At 37.0% G+C, this 14,792-nt stretch overlaps 3 protein-coding genes across 3 annotated transcripts; 1 reads left to right on the top strand and 2 right to left on the bottom strand.

Moving 5' to 3' along the window:
• Positions 1–2,342: 2,342 nt before the first annotated feature.
• LOC18993025 (calcium-dependent protein kinase 10) lies at positions 2,343–5,069 on the top strand. Its single transcript, XM_006416491.2, has 7 exons — positions 2,343–3,209; positions 3,366–3,509; positions 3,615–3,767; positions 3,837–3,952; positions 4,041–4,208; positions 4,295–4,525; positions 4,637–5,069. The coding sequence occupies exons 1-7, from the start codon at positions 2,558–2,560 to the stop codon at positions 4,808–4,810; spliced, it is 1,638 nt and encodes a 545-aa protein (XP_006416554.1). The 5' UTR covers positions 2,343–2,557; the 3' UTR covers positions 4,811–5,069.
• On the bottom strand, positions 5,032–7,327 carry LOC18993026 (protein NRT1/ PTR FAMILY 2.9). Its single transcript, XM_006416492.2, has 4 exons — positions 7,195–7,327; positions 6,689–6,906; positions 6,026–6,585; positions 5,032–5,947 (listed from the first exon to the last, which is right to left on the bottom strand). The coding sequence occupies exons 1-4, from the start codon at positions 7,289–7,291 to the stop codon at positions 5,047–5,049; spliced, it is 1,776 nt and encodes a 591-aa protein (XP_006416555.1). The 5' UTR covers positions 7,292–7,327; the 3' UTR covers positions 5,032–5,046.
• A 1,661-nt stretch (positions 7,328–8,988) lies between these two features.
• On the bottom strand, positions 8,989–12,993 carry LOC18993027 (isochorismate synthase 2, chloroplastic). Its single transcript, XM_006416493.2, has 15 exons — positions 12,823–12,993; positions 12,530–12,718; positions 11,660–11,901; positions 11,446–11,563; positions 11,235–11,351; positions 10,972–11,118; positions 10,814–10,888; positions 10,655–10,723; positions 10,412–10,530; positions 10,259–10,316; positions 9,997–10,107; positions 9,712–9,796; positions 9,436–9,533; positions 9,246–9,338; positions 8,989–9,157 (listed from the first exon to the last, which is right to left on the bottom strand). Exons 1-15 carry the CDS (start codon positions 12,946–12,948, stop codon positions 9,110–9,112), a joined length of 1,695 nt encoding a protein of 564 aa, XP_006416556.1. The 5' UTR covers positions 12,949–12,993; the 3' UTR covers positions 8,989–9,109.
• Positions 12,994–14,792: the final 1,799 nt, after the last annotated feature.

Consider the following 14,792-nt stretch of genomic DNA (forward strand, 5'->3'; position numbering starts at 1 on the left):
CATCCTAAGAGATTTAGTCTATAAGTGTTGTTCTATGATTCTGGTTTCTTTTGTGTCAAAGCCGTATCTAACTATATTTTCTTAAGGTCTTCATGTAAGGTGTAAGACAAAAGATGTTCCGTGTTTGGACTTTGTCTCCCGAGGACGGTGATGTATCTCTCCGCGCGCTGGCTGTTGTGTAATTTTTCCGTTTAAACAATAATACAAATCTGATGACAAACAACAAAATATCCCTCGATTTAGACTATGATTGAACGTTGTATATATTTTGTTACTTCCTGTTCTGTCATGCATACGATTCTATTGTTTTTCTTACTATTTGGACTGTTCAGCACCTTCTCATCTCGTCCCGTACACATCTAAATAATTAAAGAAGTTGGCGTAACAACATACTTACACATGCAGTAGCTGAACCCATCATCCCATTTTCCCATTTCCCAAACATAATCATTCACTTCATCGAAAAAGATACACTTCTTTCCAAATATTTTTTCGTCACTTATTTTTTTGTAGTTGTCTTTGTTATCATTCCTTCTTCGGAAGTTTATTCGAAAAAATAATAAAAAGAGTATGTAATACTAGTATGTAGTTCTATTCTTTTTAACTTTCGTTGGGATCAACTTTTAATTTTTTTAAAAAAAGAACTTGGAAACGATAAATAATTGAAGAAAAAATTGCAAAAAAGAAAACACTGTAGTAGATTCATAGATAGGAGGGTGAAAGGTCTAGTCGGGCAATAAATTGAAACCGTTTCTTTCTGACCTACCAAATATTAATTTGATCGAATCATTGACATAAAGAAACATATATAAAATCCTTTATATGAAGACAATATAGCTTGCTTTTAAAAAAAAATTTATATTGCTTGCTTTAAAATATTTCAACGCCTACATACTTAATCAACCCACATGTCCCTTAAAACAAAAGCACTTAAGCTCTAGTTCACATGAAACCATGATTTTCATTTTCTGTATAACAACAATTTAAATCATAGTTATATAGGCATTATCGAAGACAGTTTTCATCGAAAAAGTCCAAAAGAAAATTACACAAATATAGGTGTTAATTATTTTATGGTATATCAAGGTAATGTAAATCTCTTTTCTGTTGTTAAAGATGTAAATCTCTTTTTACATAATGTAAATCCAAATAAAAAGAAAAAGAAAACGAGTATGACATTGACAATCGAACTCGTATACAAGTCATGGTAGGAAGACTTGTGGTTTCTGAGTTTTTTATGTTGACTTCCATTAATGGAATCTTCGATCGTATTTTGCATTTTTTTTTTCTTCTTTGGTTGTTAAAGATTTCTTTTCTTTTGTACAAGACACAACACAATAACTATTGATTGCTCATAATTGACGAAGTCTATACACCTAAATTTCTTCCTATCTTTTTATTTGTCGGCAATTTCTTCTTTTCTAGAAATCTGGTATTGACACACAAAAAACATTACAACAAAAATTTGAGCGAGCACAGAAACTTGCTGCGAAAATTGAATAATATATGGTTATTTTCTCGATATTTTTCGTTAAAAAAACCAATTGTATTTCTCAACACACAACAAAGGAATAAAAAAATTAGTTTGGGATCAACGTCGCACTTGACATTTTTCTACAATCTCAGAGTCTCACCGTATCCACCACCACGCTGGTCAACAACTTCAACAAAACATCACTCCTCGAACTTCAATCTCACCCCTTCATTTTTTCCACCTTGAACCACACCAACGGCTAACATTTGACTCATCGTCAAATTGTCTTACGTTTAGCCATATTGTATTTTATATAGTAGTATTTGTTTTTGCTAAACATATTGTATGTATTTAATCATCAAATTTGTTTCTTTGAAGAACTAGAATGCCTTATCATGAAACTTCTTTTTTTTGCTTAATATATGTGAAACTTTCACATTTCATGGAAGTGATTAAATAGTGCTCCAGATTGTAGAATCATCTGATAAATATTAATACTTTCTAATAATGATGTATCCCCAAATTTGATTAAAATATCTTCACAGTGGAGTATCATTTATGAAGTTTTTTTTTGGGGTGAAAAAGGTTAAACATTCAATGTGTATGCTCTTCTTATAAGGTTTTATCTTCTAATATATTTAACAAGAAAAAGTTGAGTCACAAGATGGACCCAAAATTAATCTAGAAGGAACATAATACATACAAGTATACAATTAATTAAAAAATAATACTCGTATATTTATTTCCTAAGAAGATGGTGCAATGGTTATAAAAAAATCTCACGTAACTCGTTAATATTAAATGCATTTATTATCCAGTACTTTTTAGGAAAAATCAAGTTCCCTTATTTTATTTCCTTTCAATTCATCAAAACTGAAAATTTCGAAAAGACCGACTTTTCTTCACCTGAACCCGCGTTTTCTCTCTCGACGCAAACTCACCAATTCGCCGGAAATTTCCGCCACCGCCACATCCATCTCCTTCGCCAGCGTCGATATGAACTAAGACAAAAAGCTTTTTCTTTGTTGGCTTCCCCTTCTTTTTGATCCCCTTTCTCTGAGTTGCTGAGCTCCTAACTCGGCCATGGGTAACTGTAACGTCTGTGTGAGGCCTGACTCGGAAGACTCGAAACCGACTCAGAAGCCGAAGAAGAACAATCGGGATCGGAAATTAAACCCATTCGCCGGCGATTTCGTCAGATCCCCCGCGCCGATACGAGTTGCCAAGGATGTAATCCCTACGAGCCATCGGACTCAGATCAGCGACAAATACATCCTAGGGCGAGAATTAGGCCGCGGCGAATTCGGAATCACTTACCTCTGCACTGATCGAGAGACCCACGAAGCCCTAGCCTGCAAATCGATTTCGAAGCGGAAGCTCCGAACAGCCGTCGATATCGAGGACGTCCGTCGCGAGGTCGCGATTATGTCCACTTTACCCGAGCACCCAAACGTGGTGAAGCTCAAGGCGACTTACGAGGACAACGAGAACGTGCATCTGGTGATGGAGCTCTGCGAGGGCGGCGAGCTTTTCGATCGGATCGTCGCGAGAGGACATTACACGGAGCGTGCGGCTGCAGCCGTCGCGAGAACCATCGCCGAGGTCGTGATGATGTGTCACTCCAATGGAGTTATGCACAGAGATTTGAAACCCGAGAATTTCTTGTTCGCTAACAAAAAGGAGAATTCTCCCTTAAAGGCCATTGATTTCGGCTTGTCTGTGTTCTTCAAACCTGGTAACTAGAGTTTCTCTGAATCCACTTGTTCGATAACTCACTGGATGATTCTAATTTTAGGATACCTGTTTCTCATATCCGTTCCTCTGAATCTGCTTTAGGAAGCTTGTTTAGATAGCTGAAAACTGGAGCAATTTTGTACTTCCTTATTTGCAGGAGATAAGTTTACAGAGATTGTAGGAAGTCCATATTATATGGCTCCTGAAGTGTTGAAAAGAGATTATGGACCGGAGGTTGATGTTTGGAGCGCCGGAGTTATCATCTACATTTTGCTCTGTGGTGTTCCTCCATTTTGGGCTGGTTAGCTTCTTCTTCTTTTTTTTCCTTTTCTGCTAGAAAGTTGTGTAATTGTCACCTACGTATATCGATTTGTTAAACCAGTAAGTTTGTGGTTTCCATTGACAGAGACTGAACAAGGTGTTGCTCTTGCGATCTTGCGGGGAATTATTGATTTTAAGAGAGACCCTTGGCCTCAGATATCAGAGAGCGCCAAGAGTCTTGTGAAGCAGATGTTGGATCCTGATCCGACTAAGCGCTTAAATGCTCAGCAGTTGCTAGGTGAAGTTTTTGTGTCACTGTTTTATGTTCTTAGACACCATTACTAACAATCTTTGTTTTACCTTTCAGCTCACCCTTGGATACAGAATGCAAAGAAAGCTCCAAATGTTCCTTTAGGGGATATAGTCAGATCGAGGTTGAAGCAGTTCTCTATGATGAATAGATTCAAAAAGAAAGTTCTTCGTGTAAGTTTTTTTCCCTCTACTTTACAGCTGAATTATCAATTGTTTGGTCTCTTGGTTTTAAATAATATCATCCCCTTGACCCTTCCAGGTAATCGCGGAGCACTTGTCTATTCAAGAGGTTGAAGTGATCAAGGACATGTTCTCACTGATGGATGACGACAACGATGGTAAAATAACTTACCCGGAACTCAAAGCTGGACTTCAGAAGGTTGGCTCACAACTTGGTGAACCAGAGATCAAAATGTTGATGGAAGTGGTAATTTTTCGGATTACCTTTATAAACAAGCCAAAACAGTGTTCTCTGATAAAAACATAGCTGAAATCAGTATGGCTTTGACGCAGGCGGATGTTGATGGGAATGGGTTTCTGGATTATGGAGAGTTTGTAGCTGTGATAATTCACTTGCAGAAGATAGAGAATGATGAGCTTTTCAAACTAGCTTTTATGTTCTTCGACAAAGATGGAAGTACATACATCGAGCTTGATGAGCTACGGGAAGCTTTAACTGACGAATTAGGTGAACCAGATGTCAGTGTTCTAAACGACATCATGCGTGAAGTTGACGCTGACAAGGTTCTTTCCAATTCCCTAAACAAATTCTCCTTAACGCCTAGTATTTAAGCTTGTGAAGAGAAAAGATAAATTGCTCTGTTTCTGAGTTGGACTATTGGGTTGTATGTACAGGACGGACGAATAAACTATGATGAGTTTGTGGCGATGATGAAAGCAGGAACAGATTGGAGAAAGGCGTCGAGACAATACTCAAGAGAGAGGTTCAAAAGCTTAAGCATTAACTTGATGAAAGATGGTTCATTGCATCTCCATGACGCTCTCACTGGACAATCTGTTCCTGTTTGATTTTATTCGTTATCACCAAAAACAGAGCAATACGCCGTTTCTTCCCCATTCATGAAGTGGGAATTTTCCGGGCTTGTTCTTTGAGGGATGGGGATTTTACAGAAGCTATGGTCCTTATACATAGTTATATCTGGGGTTGTATTTGTATGTAATTTTGTTCAAAGGTTGTATCTTTATTGTCTCAAGTTCAACTCAAAACCCCTATAAACGCAAAGGGTCAAAGTACAGATCTTTTATTACACTGAAACCTTATCAAACTCATCAGAAGACTTATCAATGTCATTGTCCTTGGCCACAACATCTTTGTAACGATACCAATGCGACACTAACAAGAAATAGGAAAAGTTTAGAGTCATCATACCAGCAACCAAGTAGTAGAAATACTCCAGTCTCCCCTTGTTTAGATCTTCCGGAAGCCAGTTCCCACCTGAAGATCCCTCTGTGATATCGTGCACCGACGATAACAAAAAGCTGCTGAGATAACTGGCCAATCCAATTCCGCAGTAATATAGAGAACCAGCAAAACTTCTCATGTTCTCTGGAAACTGTTTGTAGTAAAACTCCATTTGTCCAACTCCTGCGAGGGCGTCCGCAATACCCATTAGCACTAGCTGAGGAATCAGCCACATACTGGACATCGAAGAGATTGCGCCTTTTCTAGGTGCGAAACCTAGTGGTGGTCTTGTGAGAGCTACCGTTCTTCTGCGTTGTTCTACAGTTGCAGACACCATCATACTTGTGATGCATAGAAACATTCCTGCTCCAACTCTCTGCAGTTGTGTGATACCACCGTCTCTTCCTGTATACTTTATAAGAAAAGGTACAATGACACGGTCATAGATAGGTATGAATATTGTCATTCCAAGCATCAAGAAGACGGTATAAGTCGCGGCTGGGATCTGGAAACTTCCTGAACCGAAGCGTCTATCGGATTGAAGAGACTGGAAGATTGTGTAGGTTGTTTGTTGAATATAGGCTAGGTAGAACAAAGCGGCCGAGAGCCAAACCGGAAGCACCCGGATCACGCATTTCACTTCCTCTACTTGTTGCATACTGCAGAGCTTCCATGGATCCGCCGGCGACCCATGTATGTTCAGCTTGTCGTCTGGTGTTTGGATTGCCGCTTTGTCAAGAAACCTGCAAATCAAGAAAACCCTAAAACGTTTTCTGAGTTGCTCCAGAAGAAAGCAAGAGGAAAGGAAACGTTTTTAGTACCTGAACTGCTTTGTATGGCTCAGTTTCGAGTTCTTGAAGTCCTTGGCGATGTAGTTGTAAAGGCCATCAGAAGAAGAACCAATGAGCTTTAACCGCCTTTTCTTGATTGCGGCGACAATGACACGTGTTATGCTATGAATGGGACTACCACTGGCTTTAACCTTGACATAGAGCTTAGAACCAGCGAAGAAGATGATGCAACCAAGTAACATTAGAATAGCTGGGATTGCTAAACCGATGCTCCAGCTCACGTTTGACTGAACATAGACGATGAGCGTTAGAGACACCATCTGAGCAAACGTGAAGGTGAAGAAATACCAATTGAAGAAACTCTCAATCCCTCGTTTCCCTTCTTTCGTCTTCGGATCGAATTGATCAGCACCAAAAGGAAGATTGCACGGCCTAATCCCACCGGCTCCGATCACCAGCAAAATCATTGCTCCGGCGAGAAACATAATCTGTCCAATGGATGGCCCCTTGCACACGCTTCCTATTGCCTTGGCGCATTTATCTGGATGCAGCTGATTAATCACAGCCGTTAGATCCATCGCCACCGAACCCTTTGAACCAAAAAAGCAAAAGATCCATACTTTAAGATAAAAACAGCAAGGATCACTGAGTTTATAAGCTGAGAATTGTGGTTAATTTGGTTTTGGTTTTTACGAGGAAGCAAGCGATCATGGCGAAGGATAGGGTTTTGTAGCGGCCGAAGTAGGAGTCACAGAGGAAAGCGGCGATGATGGTGCCGAAGTTGCTTGTGCCGGCGTAGATGTTGACGACGGTTGCCGCCGTGATGCTCTTCATGTTGAAAACCGTCGTTAAGTATATTATCAGATTCGATGAACTTCCAACTATTCCTAGCTTCTCAAATGTCTCATTTCCTAACAAATTATGAAACAGAGCATTAAGCTACTAGTTAAGCAAAATACTATTAAAAAAAAACAACTCCTGATAGCTATGCAAATAATAGCAAGACATATAAAAAAGCAAGATATATAAAAATCAAATGACAAAAAGACTTTGTAAATAATATTATATCAGCAATATGATTTGATTATACTGTATTTCGTTCGTAAAAATTTTATACTTTTTCATCAGCAGCAGTTTCTTGTTCGTTCCGAGATTAGAGTTATACGTAAATAAAAATAATGATGTGGATCAATTGGTACCAATGATGAAGGGCATGACTTTCCATCCTCTGTAGATTATCTTAGACTCATCATCCTCTTCCACTGTAATGTTCTTCTCTGTCTTCTCAACCTCCATTGCTCTGTTTTTTTTTTCTCTCTGCTCTGCTCTCACTAAATGTGTGTAATGTGTATGTGTATGTCAGTATGTGTATGTGCGTGCTTATATATATTAGTGGGAAATGTGAAGGATTTCACTATAAGAACAAAAAAAAAGTTAATTTGACATTACACCAAACCAGAGTGTTTGATTAGAAATTAATTTGACTACAGAAGACTCCACTTTATCAAAAGGAGAGGACGGGAGCTGGTATTCCTTACTTGATTATTTTATTTGTCTACAAACGAACATGCCCTATTTATTTGTTGTAAGAGACATTGATGTTCGGATAGCTTATTAATTTATTTTATTTGTTGTCATGACGAATGAGTTGTGTAATATTCTCAACTCGTTATTTAAACATCAAGTAGCACAGTGAAGAATTCATCTTTTATATCTGTAACATGGACAACGAATTTATCCTTTACTTTTCATCTACGAGGTATTTTTTTGTTTTTATCAAAATCATCTACGAGGTATTGATATTACTCCATCATCAAACAACGACAAGAAACAATCATCAAGCAACGAAAAGAAACAAAAATAGTTGTTTGAGAAACCTACACAGACAATAAACTGAGATCTACATGATAATGGAAGTAGGAATGACATATTATTAATTGTCTATTTTTTTTTAGTTGAATGAAACAAAGCTGACAAAATTTGGACTTCAAAAATTCAAATACCATGAAAAGGGAATCTCCTCGTTAACGTTACTTTTTCTTCTTAGGACTCTATTGATATATTGTATAGATAAAATAAACATTTAAGCGTGCAAAGGAGAAGTAAAGAGACGATCATTGCGATCAAAAATCATCTTTTCTACAATGTTGATAAATCTGAGATACACTGGGGTAAGTTGTATTTTAATTTTCCGTATTCTTTTGGAATATCTTCCGACTGTGGTTCACGTACGTGTATATTTTACGTGTATATCTCTCTATGTTGTAAGAATGACTGAAATAGAAATTTATCTTTAACTTTTCTATTAATGCTTAAAGTAAAAACTCATTGTGTTCCATTTTAGTTTGGAGAACAAAAGTATATATCAGCAAAAAAAAAGTCTAAATACTGCATTGCCCTTTTTGAAGTGATGGGTCAAAGAATATTTATATTAATTTCATAGTAAGAGGTGACTTTAATACTGCTAGAAGAATAAAGCATTTAATTTTATAGTGAGATATGATTGTAAGAACAACTACAAAAGAATATGACTGATGGAAGGAGGAAATGCAAATTGAGTTTGTGATCATAGTTTAGTTTATAAGGGGAACAAAAAGGTTCCATCTTTTTGTTATTGATAAAATCATATCCCTTTCCATTGGGATAGCCCATAATTAAACTAAAAAGAAACCCGTCACGTTCTGAGAACAAGACGTTGGAAGTAACTGTCCATTAGCACTACTGATAATCTGATTACGTTCGATCTTTGTTAACTAAAAGTCTAAAATAGTGAAACAGATTTGTTTTGGAGCCTTAATTATTATTATTATCTTTTGTTGTCATAATAATTTTAAAATAATTTGTCATTTTTTCTTGTAAGGTGGAAATATACGTCAGCGTTGGATCATAACGTGCGTAAGTGCTTCACAGACCTCTTGTTGGTTTAATGGCTTCTCTTTTGGTCAGAAATTTCGAAATTGGGACAACACATATTAGCTAAAAGAAGATTTAAATTTGATGCAGCATCATTGGTTTTACTTCTATTTACAACATAAACACCAGAAACCAAATGATACAAAGTAATTTTATTAGAGAGAGTTTACTTTACTAAACACAATCTCAATTCGCCTTTCTTTAGTTGATTGGTTGCAAAGCTGGCTCATGTTCAAGTGACTTTGTGAACTGCAGAAACACAAACATTTTGAGATTTCATAAAGACATGGAAATTGCATTTTGACTGTGTTAACAACATTCTTACAGCATTTCTCACCTGAGAGATCTTAAGCTCAAGCTCGTTCCACTCTGAGGATGGATTGCTTCCTGAAACTATTCCTGTTCCTGCATAGATCAATGCTCCAAGACCCTGGGAAACACAACAAACGATCAGATAGATGCAGTGACTTAACCGAAATGACCAGTTTGCTACACTGAGGAAAGTTGTTATAAGTAAACAAGCTCACCTTTTCGACTAAAGCAGATCTTATGCCTACAGAAAATTCACTCTCTCCACCACCAAAAAACCCAACAGGTCCAGCATACATTCCTCTATCAAATGACTCTAAAAAAAAGAAGAAGAAGAATATGTATCACATCTCAGTACATAAGCATACTTTTCATAACCCAATCGAGTACTATAAACATCTATTAGGAGGAGATAGCTTCTTCAGCAAGAGATATTCTTTTTCCGAAAAGACTTAGTGCTAGAAAAAAAAAAGAAGAGTCAAATCATATTATACCAATTTGCTTAATCAAAAGCCTTGCTTCCTCTACTGGACATCCGCAAACAGCTGGCGTTGGATGCAAAGCAGTTAAGATGTCAAACTGAAAAAATGAGACAAAACATATTTTTGGGGTAAGAGAGAAATTGTGGCTTTCTTCACTCAGTGGGCAAGATGACTGAAAGAGAATATAACATATTTGAGTGTACGAAACTGATATCTATTTTAAATAACCTGGACAACAAAAGTCAAGTGACTTAGATGATCGTGAGATTTTAAAATCATGACAAATAGTAATCTAACCTCGTCATCTTCTCTTCTAAGCTGCCCTGCCAATTGAGAATATAGATGCTGCACTCTTGCAAGTTTTCTCACTGTTTTTTGCGGTTTCACAATTACTCTGTCACATATGGTCTGCAGAGCAGAAGAGAGGAAATCACTCAGAAGACTATAAGAAAAAAAAACATTCTAGATGAACACGTTTTAGCATTCTGTAAATCATGGACATTAAGATTCTGCTAAATAAAGCTAATTGAACGCAAACTAAAGGCATGCTTGAACTTACTTTAAGTTTTTCTCTTATATTCTCTCGCACAATAGAGAACTCAAGATCGTCCTTGGGACTGCAAATGTCATTTTCAAATAATATCAGTACATATATCTGGAAATATCTAAACATGCATCATCCCATAAGTGTTCAAAGGAAAAAACAGTTGACCTTGTTAGTAAGTCACGCTCAATCTCCATATCCTGAGCCCCTGAATCACCTCTAGGCCTGGTTGCAGCCAAAGCCTCGCTGCAGACACCGAGATGTTTTCTATGGAAAAGTCTCTCAGGCTGCTCCACAACCACAAAGATGTATGTCAGAGCCAACACTTGATCTCACATCTTTTCTCAGCAGCACAATCATAGCATGAGTTAAACAACAAAGTGTGCCAACGAAGCAGAACAAGCAACCTACCGTGTTCCCTATGAATGCTGGTGCACCGGGCGGTTGAAGACAGAACTGGTACGCGTCTTGTCCTTCACACTGCCATATTCATAAGTAAACTGAGATTTTCAACACTTCAAAATTGCTATAAGCTTTCAAAAAAAGAATGTGTGAGGGAAGAAAAGAGACCTGCAACCTCGCTAACCAGGCAATAGGATCAATGTCGGTATCCGTGATGATCCTGCTGCTGCGTGCAAGCACGACCTGATTCCCAAAATCATCAGATTCATGAAAACCAATATATAAATGTATAAAAGAAAAGAGAAATGATATGGTTCCTTGAGTACCTTGCTTAGGGGTGAATTTTTAGCCTTTATAGTCTCCAGAGCACTATTTACAGCAGGGTAATAGGCTCCTTCACTGGGAACATGGTTCTTACTAACAACAGAAACTCCAAGAGATTTTCGTCTTAATCTCATTATAACAGAAGAAACCTGATAGAACCAAATATATAATATAGTTATATAGATCATCCCAAATAAATTTTTACTGATATATCTTGTCACAAGTAGAGAGCAGAGCAGAGCTTATTTTCAAGAAAATGGTTAACCTGAAGCATAGTCTCCTGAAGTGCTTCAATGGCATTTTGCAGCGTCCATGAGAGCTCATCGTCCCAAGCAACAGTTGCAGCCAGCATTGAGTTTCCTCCAAACTCATCAAACTCAACCTACATTTGTAGTATCATCAACCAAAAGCCGCCATGAGTAACAAAAACCTCGACTTCCATGGTTTTAAAAGAAAGAAACAAAAAATTCTCAAACCTGAGGAACTGTAAAGTAAAAGGAGCCAAATTGTTCCCATTCCACAGCGATCTTTCCGTAGGGATCAAATCGAAGCCCACCATAAGCACGAATCAGAGGAGACTTGGAAGACAGAAACCTTTCAAGAAACAGGGGAAAGAGAAGAGATAAACAACATAAAGATTCAAACTTTATATGAAGATCCCGAGTTTTGCTGGTAAATGTGAAAATTTACCTGCGGATGGATCTCCAGTCATCATGAGAGAAGGGATCGAGATCACGGAAGAATACAGCAGACCCGATTCCAGCAACACTGACCGGATTACGATCAGATGATCCGATCCCATTCTCGCTCGCCAAGTCCTGGAGAAGATCTGCACGGCCAGCGTCACTGCGACGTGAGAAGAAGCTGCGAGGAAGAACATCATTCTGTGCATGGAGCCAATCGATTGCTCCGATCTGCTGGTCAATCGGCACCTACGTAATCACAAGATTTTCAAAGGGTATCGGAAAGTTAGGGTTTTTTGTTTTGAATTTGCGCGGGAGAGAAAAAGCAGAGTCGCTAATGTTCTCTCTCTTTTAAGGCACTACGAGTAGTATCCCACGAGACGGTTTTTTCTTGAAGGCAGATATTATTCTTCAAAATAAACTCATCAAAACATTGACTTTAAAAATCAATATCTTTGTCATGCGACATTTCGTATTGTTGGAGTTTTATGGCATGGGTGCTAGCTAAGCATGAGATCGTTTCATGCTTCATAGTCTGAGATCCATTACGAAGAAGAACGGAATTAAAAAAAAAACTTTTTTTTGGTAATTTCTAAATTTTTACAATAATTTCTGTATATAAAACAGAGAAATTGACTCAATTATGCAGAATATTTCGTACCGGACCCTCTCTGTATGAGTAGGTTAACACTTATTAACTTATAAATGACAATAATGTTTTTTTAAAAAAAAAATCATTCAATGATTTGTTCAACTGACATGACGAAATGGCAATATCACACTTACCAATGCGAGATCTCAAGTTGACACATAAGCTCATTGTTTTCCCAAAAAACAAATTTCGGATTTGCACAAAATGGAGAAAATTATTACGTACCTGTAAGCGGACAATGCCGGAGGAGAACGGAGGCGGTTGGGATTTAAGACTAGAGACGGCGGTTATCAGCCTCTCCGTCGCGGCTGCCGGAGACGTAACAGTCGATAGAGATCTTGTCTCTACTGTGCCAAGTGGCGCTTTATGGTCAGCCTCACATCCGTTCATGGAAAGCGAACAGTGTAGGAACCTCTGTTTTCACACAGAAGGTTTCCAAATTAGTAATTACGTAAAAATAGACGCACACAACAAAAGGAAAAACAGAATGGTGACTGATTATAGATTGGACAAATTACCTGGCGAGAGACACGAGAGGATAATTTGGTGAATGAGGTAGGCGAGTAACACTGGAATATCGAATTGGAGTTGTGGTTTTTAAGGTTTGTGCCCAGGAAATATGATGAACATTGAAGCGAAGCCATTATAGACTAGGGAGGTTAATAAGAGGATGGTGTTATCTGTTGTGTAAGGCAATGAGAGTTGATGTTGTATTGGTATCTCTTTCTCAGAATATATATATAAAGATATTTGATACTCTCGCATGCAAGAACAAAATTAAACTAATCTTGATCGTGAAATGGGGCCCATATTTTGTTAAATCTCCTTCTCGGTTTCATGAAATTTTCTCAGTAAATTCAGTGTTTGAGTGTCTGTTTTCTCAAACAGCTTTGATTTCTATAGATTTTTTGCGTGTCTGTTTTAAATTTCTTAGGCAACTCACTATTTAAATGGATTTTTTACTCGGTTTTTATTGACGTTGTTGTAAAACTGTCTGTTTAATTTTCTTAGGAAATTACAATTTTGATGGAATTCATTTTTATATATCATATATACATTTGAATGAAGCAAATCCTAAAAGGAATGCTATACTAATCTCTAAAAAAATTTATTTTCTTAGGAAATTACAGTGGTGATGGAATCCATTTTTATATATCATATATACATTTGAATGAGGCAAATCCTAGAAATCGGATATAATGCCATTGCCACGTGATATTTACAGTGGCACAAAAAAAAAACACTAATAATAAAAGTTCAAAGTTGGATATTGTCTCCAGGGATTCGGCTTTTCACCGGTCCACTGGTTTTTTGTATTTTTGGTTATGTTCCAATAATAAAATTGCAATGAAAAAAGGGAAGTTTTTTTAGTTGGTCGTTTGATCTATGGATTAGGTCCCAAAGTCCAAAGACAACAACATTCACATTAGACCATCACTCATTCTTTATCAAATAGACTTGGCGGGTACATAAATCATCTCTAGTAAAAGTATAACCTTCAAACAACGTTTCAGATTCATGATCTTATGTCCTCATAGGGTAAAATAAATTGTAAAGAATTAAGTTTTCCTCTCTAGTCCTCGAGTGTTTTTCAGAACAAAACTGCCCTCTATTATTTTGATTTTCAGCTGATTTTTTTTTCTTCCTTTTCTGTTGACCGGGTAGTAAAATTTTCGGGTCCAATGCAAAATAAATAAAAATATCTGTAATAACTAAAAATATAAATGTCAAATAGCTATGCAATAAATCATAATTTTACTTGTAATTTTTTTGTTATGACAATTATAGATTTGCTTCGTAACAAACAATCACCCATATTTATATTGATTAAATTTCTTTATCTGTATAAAATCCATTACTTTTCTGTATTTTGTTGATTATAAGGAAAACAAAATATCAATTTAATTATGATTTATTGTTAGCATTTAAGAATTTCTTTCAAATTTGTGGGCTCCGCAACTGTTGTAGATGCTCCACCTCAATAATTCGTTGTTTGAATTATCTGAAGGAGGGCACCATGCACCCTAAAATTTCTTTGAAATTAACGATACGCATTTATGTGGATTGACATGATAATGGCACAGACTCATCGGCAGCCACTAGGTCCAGGCGAATATTCCTTCTTTTTTTTTAATCGGACTCGCTGACTATTGTCTATTGCTAACAGATGAATGGATAAAACATATTCTATAAGCTCAAATAAATTCTTCTGGAGATTCTTGTAAAGAGTCAAATTATTTACTACTAAAAATTTACATTAGTCATTTCCAAGCTATGACTATCTCCGAGCCACGGGTGGGAAGTAACGATGTCAAACTACATTTTAGTTCAAGATACAAACAATCGAATTTAGAAATCTGAATTTGAATATGGTTCTACACAGCCTTCACTAAACTTAGCGATTTTTTTATAACTTGTATTGCTTTTGTCATTTTTATGTGTGTCATCTATATATATATAGTCCTTAGGAAATTGCGATTCTCTATAC

Source organism: Eutrema salsugineum, unplaced genomic scaffold (genome assembly GCF_000478725.1).
Source record: "Eutrema salsugineum unplaced genomic scaffold, Eutsalg1_0 scaffold_5, whole genome shotgun sequence".
NCBI classification, from domain to species: domain Eukaryota; kingdom Viridiplantae; phylum Streptophyta; class Magnoliopsida; order Brassicales; family Brassicaceae; genus Eutrema; species Eutrema salsugineum.

Excerpts from the sequence above, each read along its gene's own strand:
- LOC18993027 (XM_006416493.2), bottom strand. The coding sequence starts at position 12,948 with ATGGCTTCGCTTCAATGTTCATCATATTTCCTGGGCACAAACCTTAAA. Across the intron at positions 10,108-10,258 it reads ATATAAGAGAAAAACTTAAA|ACCATATGTGACAGAGTAAT; the intron begins GTAAGTTCAAGC and ends TCTGCTCTGCAG. Across the intron at positions 9,534-9,711 it reads GCTTTTGATTAAGCAAATTG|AGTCATTTGATAGAGGAATG; the intron begins GTATAATATGAT and ends TCTTTTTTTTAG.
- LOC18993026 (XM_006416492.2), bottom strand. The coding sequence starts at position 7,291 with ATGGAGGTTGAGAAGACAGAGAAGAACATTACAGTGGAAGAGGATGAT. Across the intron at positions 6,586-6,688 it reads CCATGATCGCTTGCTTCCTC|GGTTCGGTGGCGATGGATCT; the intron begins GTAAAAACCAAA and ends TTTGGTTCAAAG. Across the intron at positions 5,948-6,025 it reads AGCCATACAAAGCAGTTCAG|GTTTCTTGACAAAGCGGCAA; the intron begins GTACTAAAAACG and ends CTTGATTTGCAG.
- LOC18993025 (XM_006416491.2), top strand. The coding sequence starts at position 2,558 with ATGGGTAACTGTAACGTCTGTGTGAGGCCTGACTCGGAAGACTCGAAA. Across the intron at positions 3,210-3,365 it reads GTCTGTGTTCTTCAAACCTG|GAGATAAGTTTACAGAGATT; the intron begins GTAACTAGAGTT and ends CCTTATTTGCAG. Across the intron at positions 3,953-4,040 it reads TCAAAAAGAAAGTTCTTCGT|GTAATCGCGGAGCACTTGTC; the intron begins GTAAGTTTTTTT and ends TGACCCTTCCAG.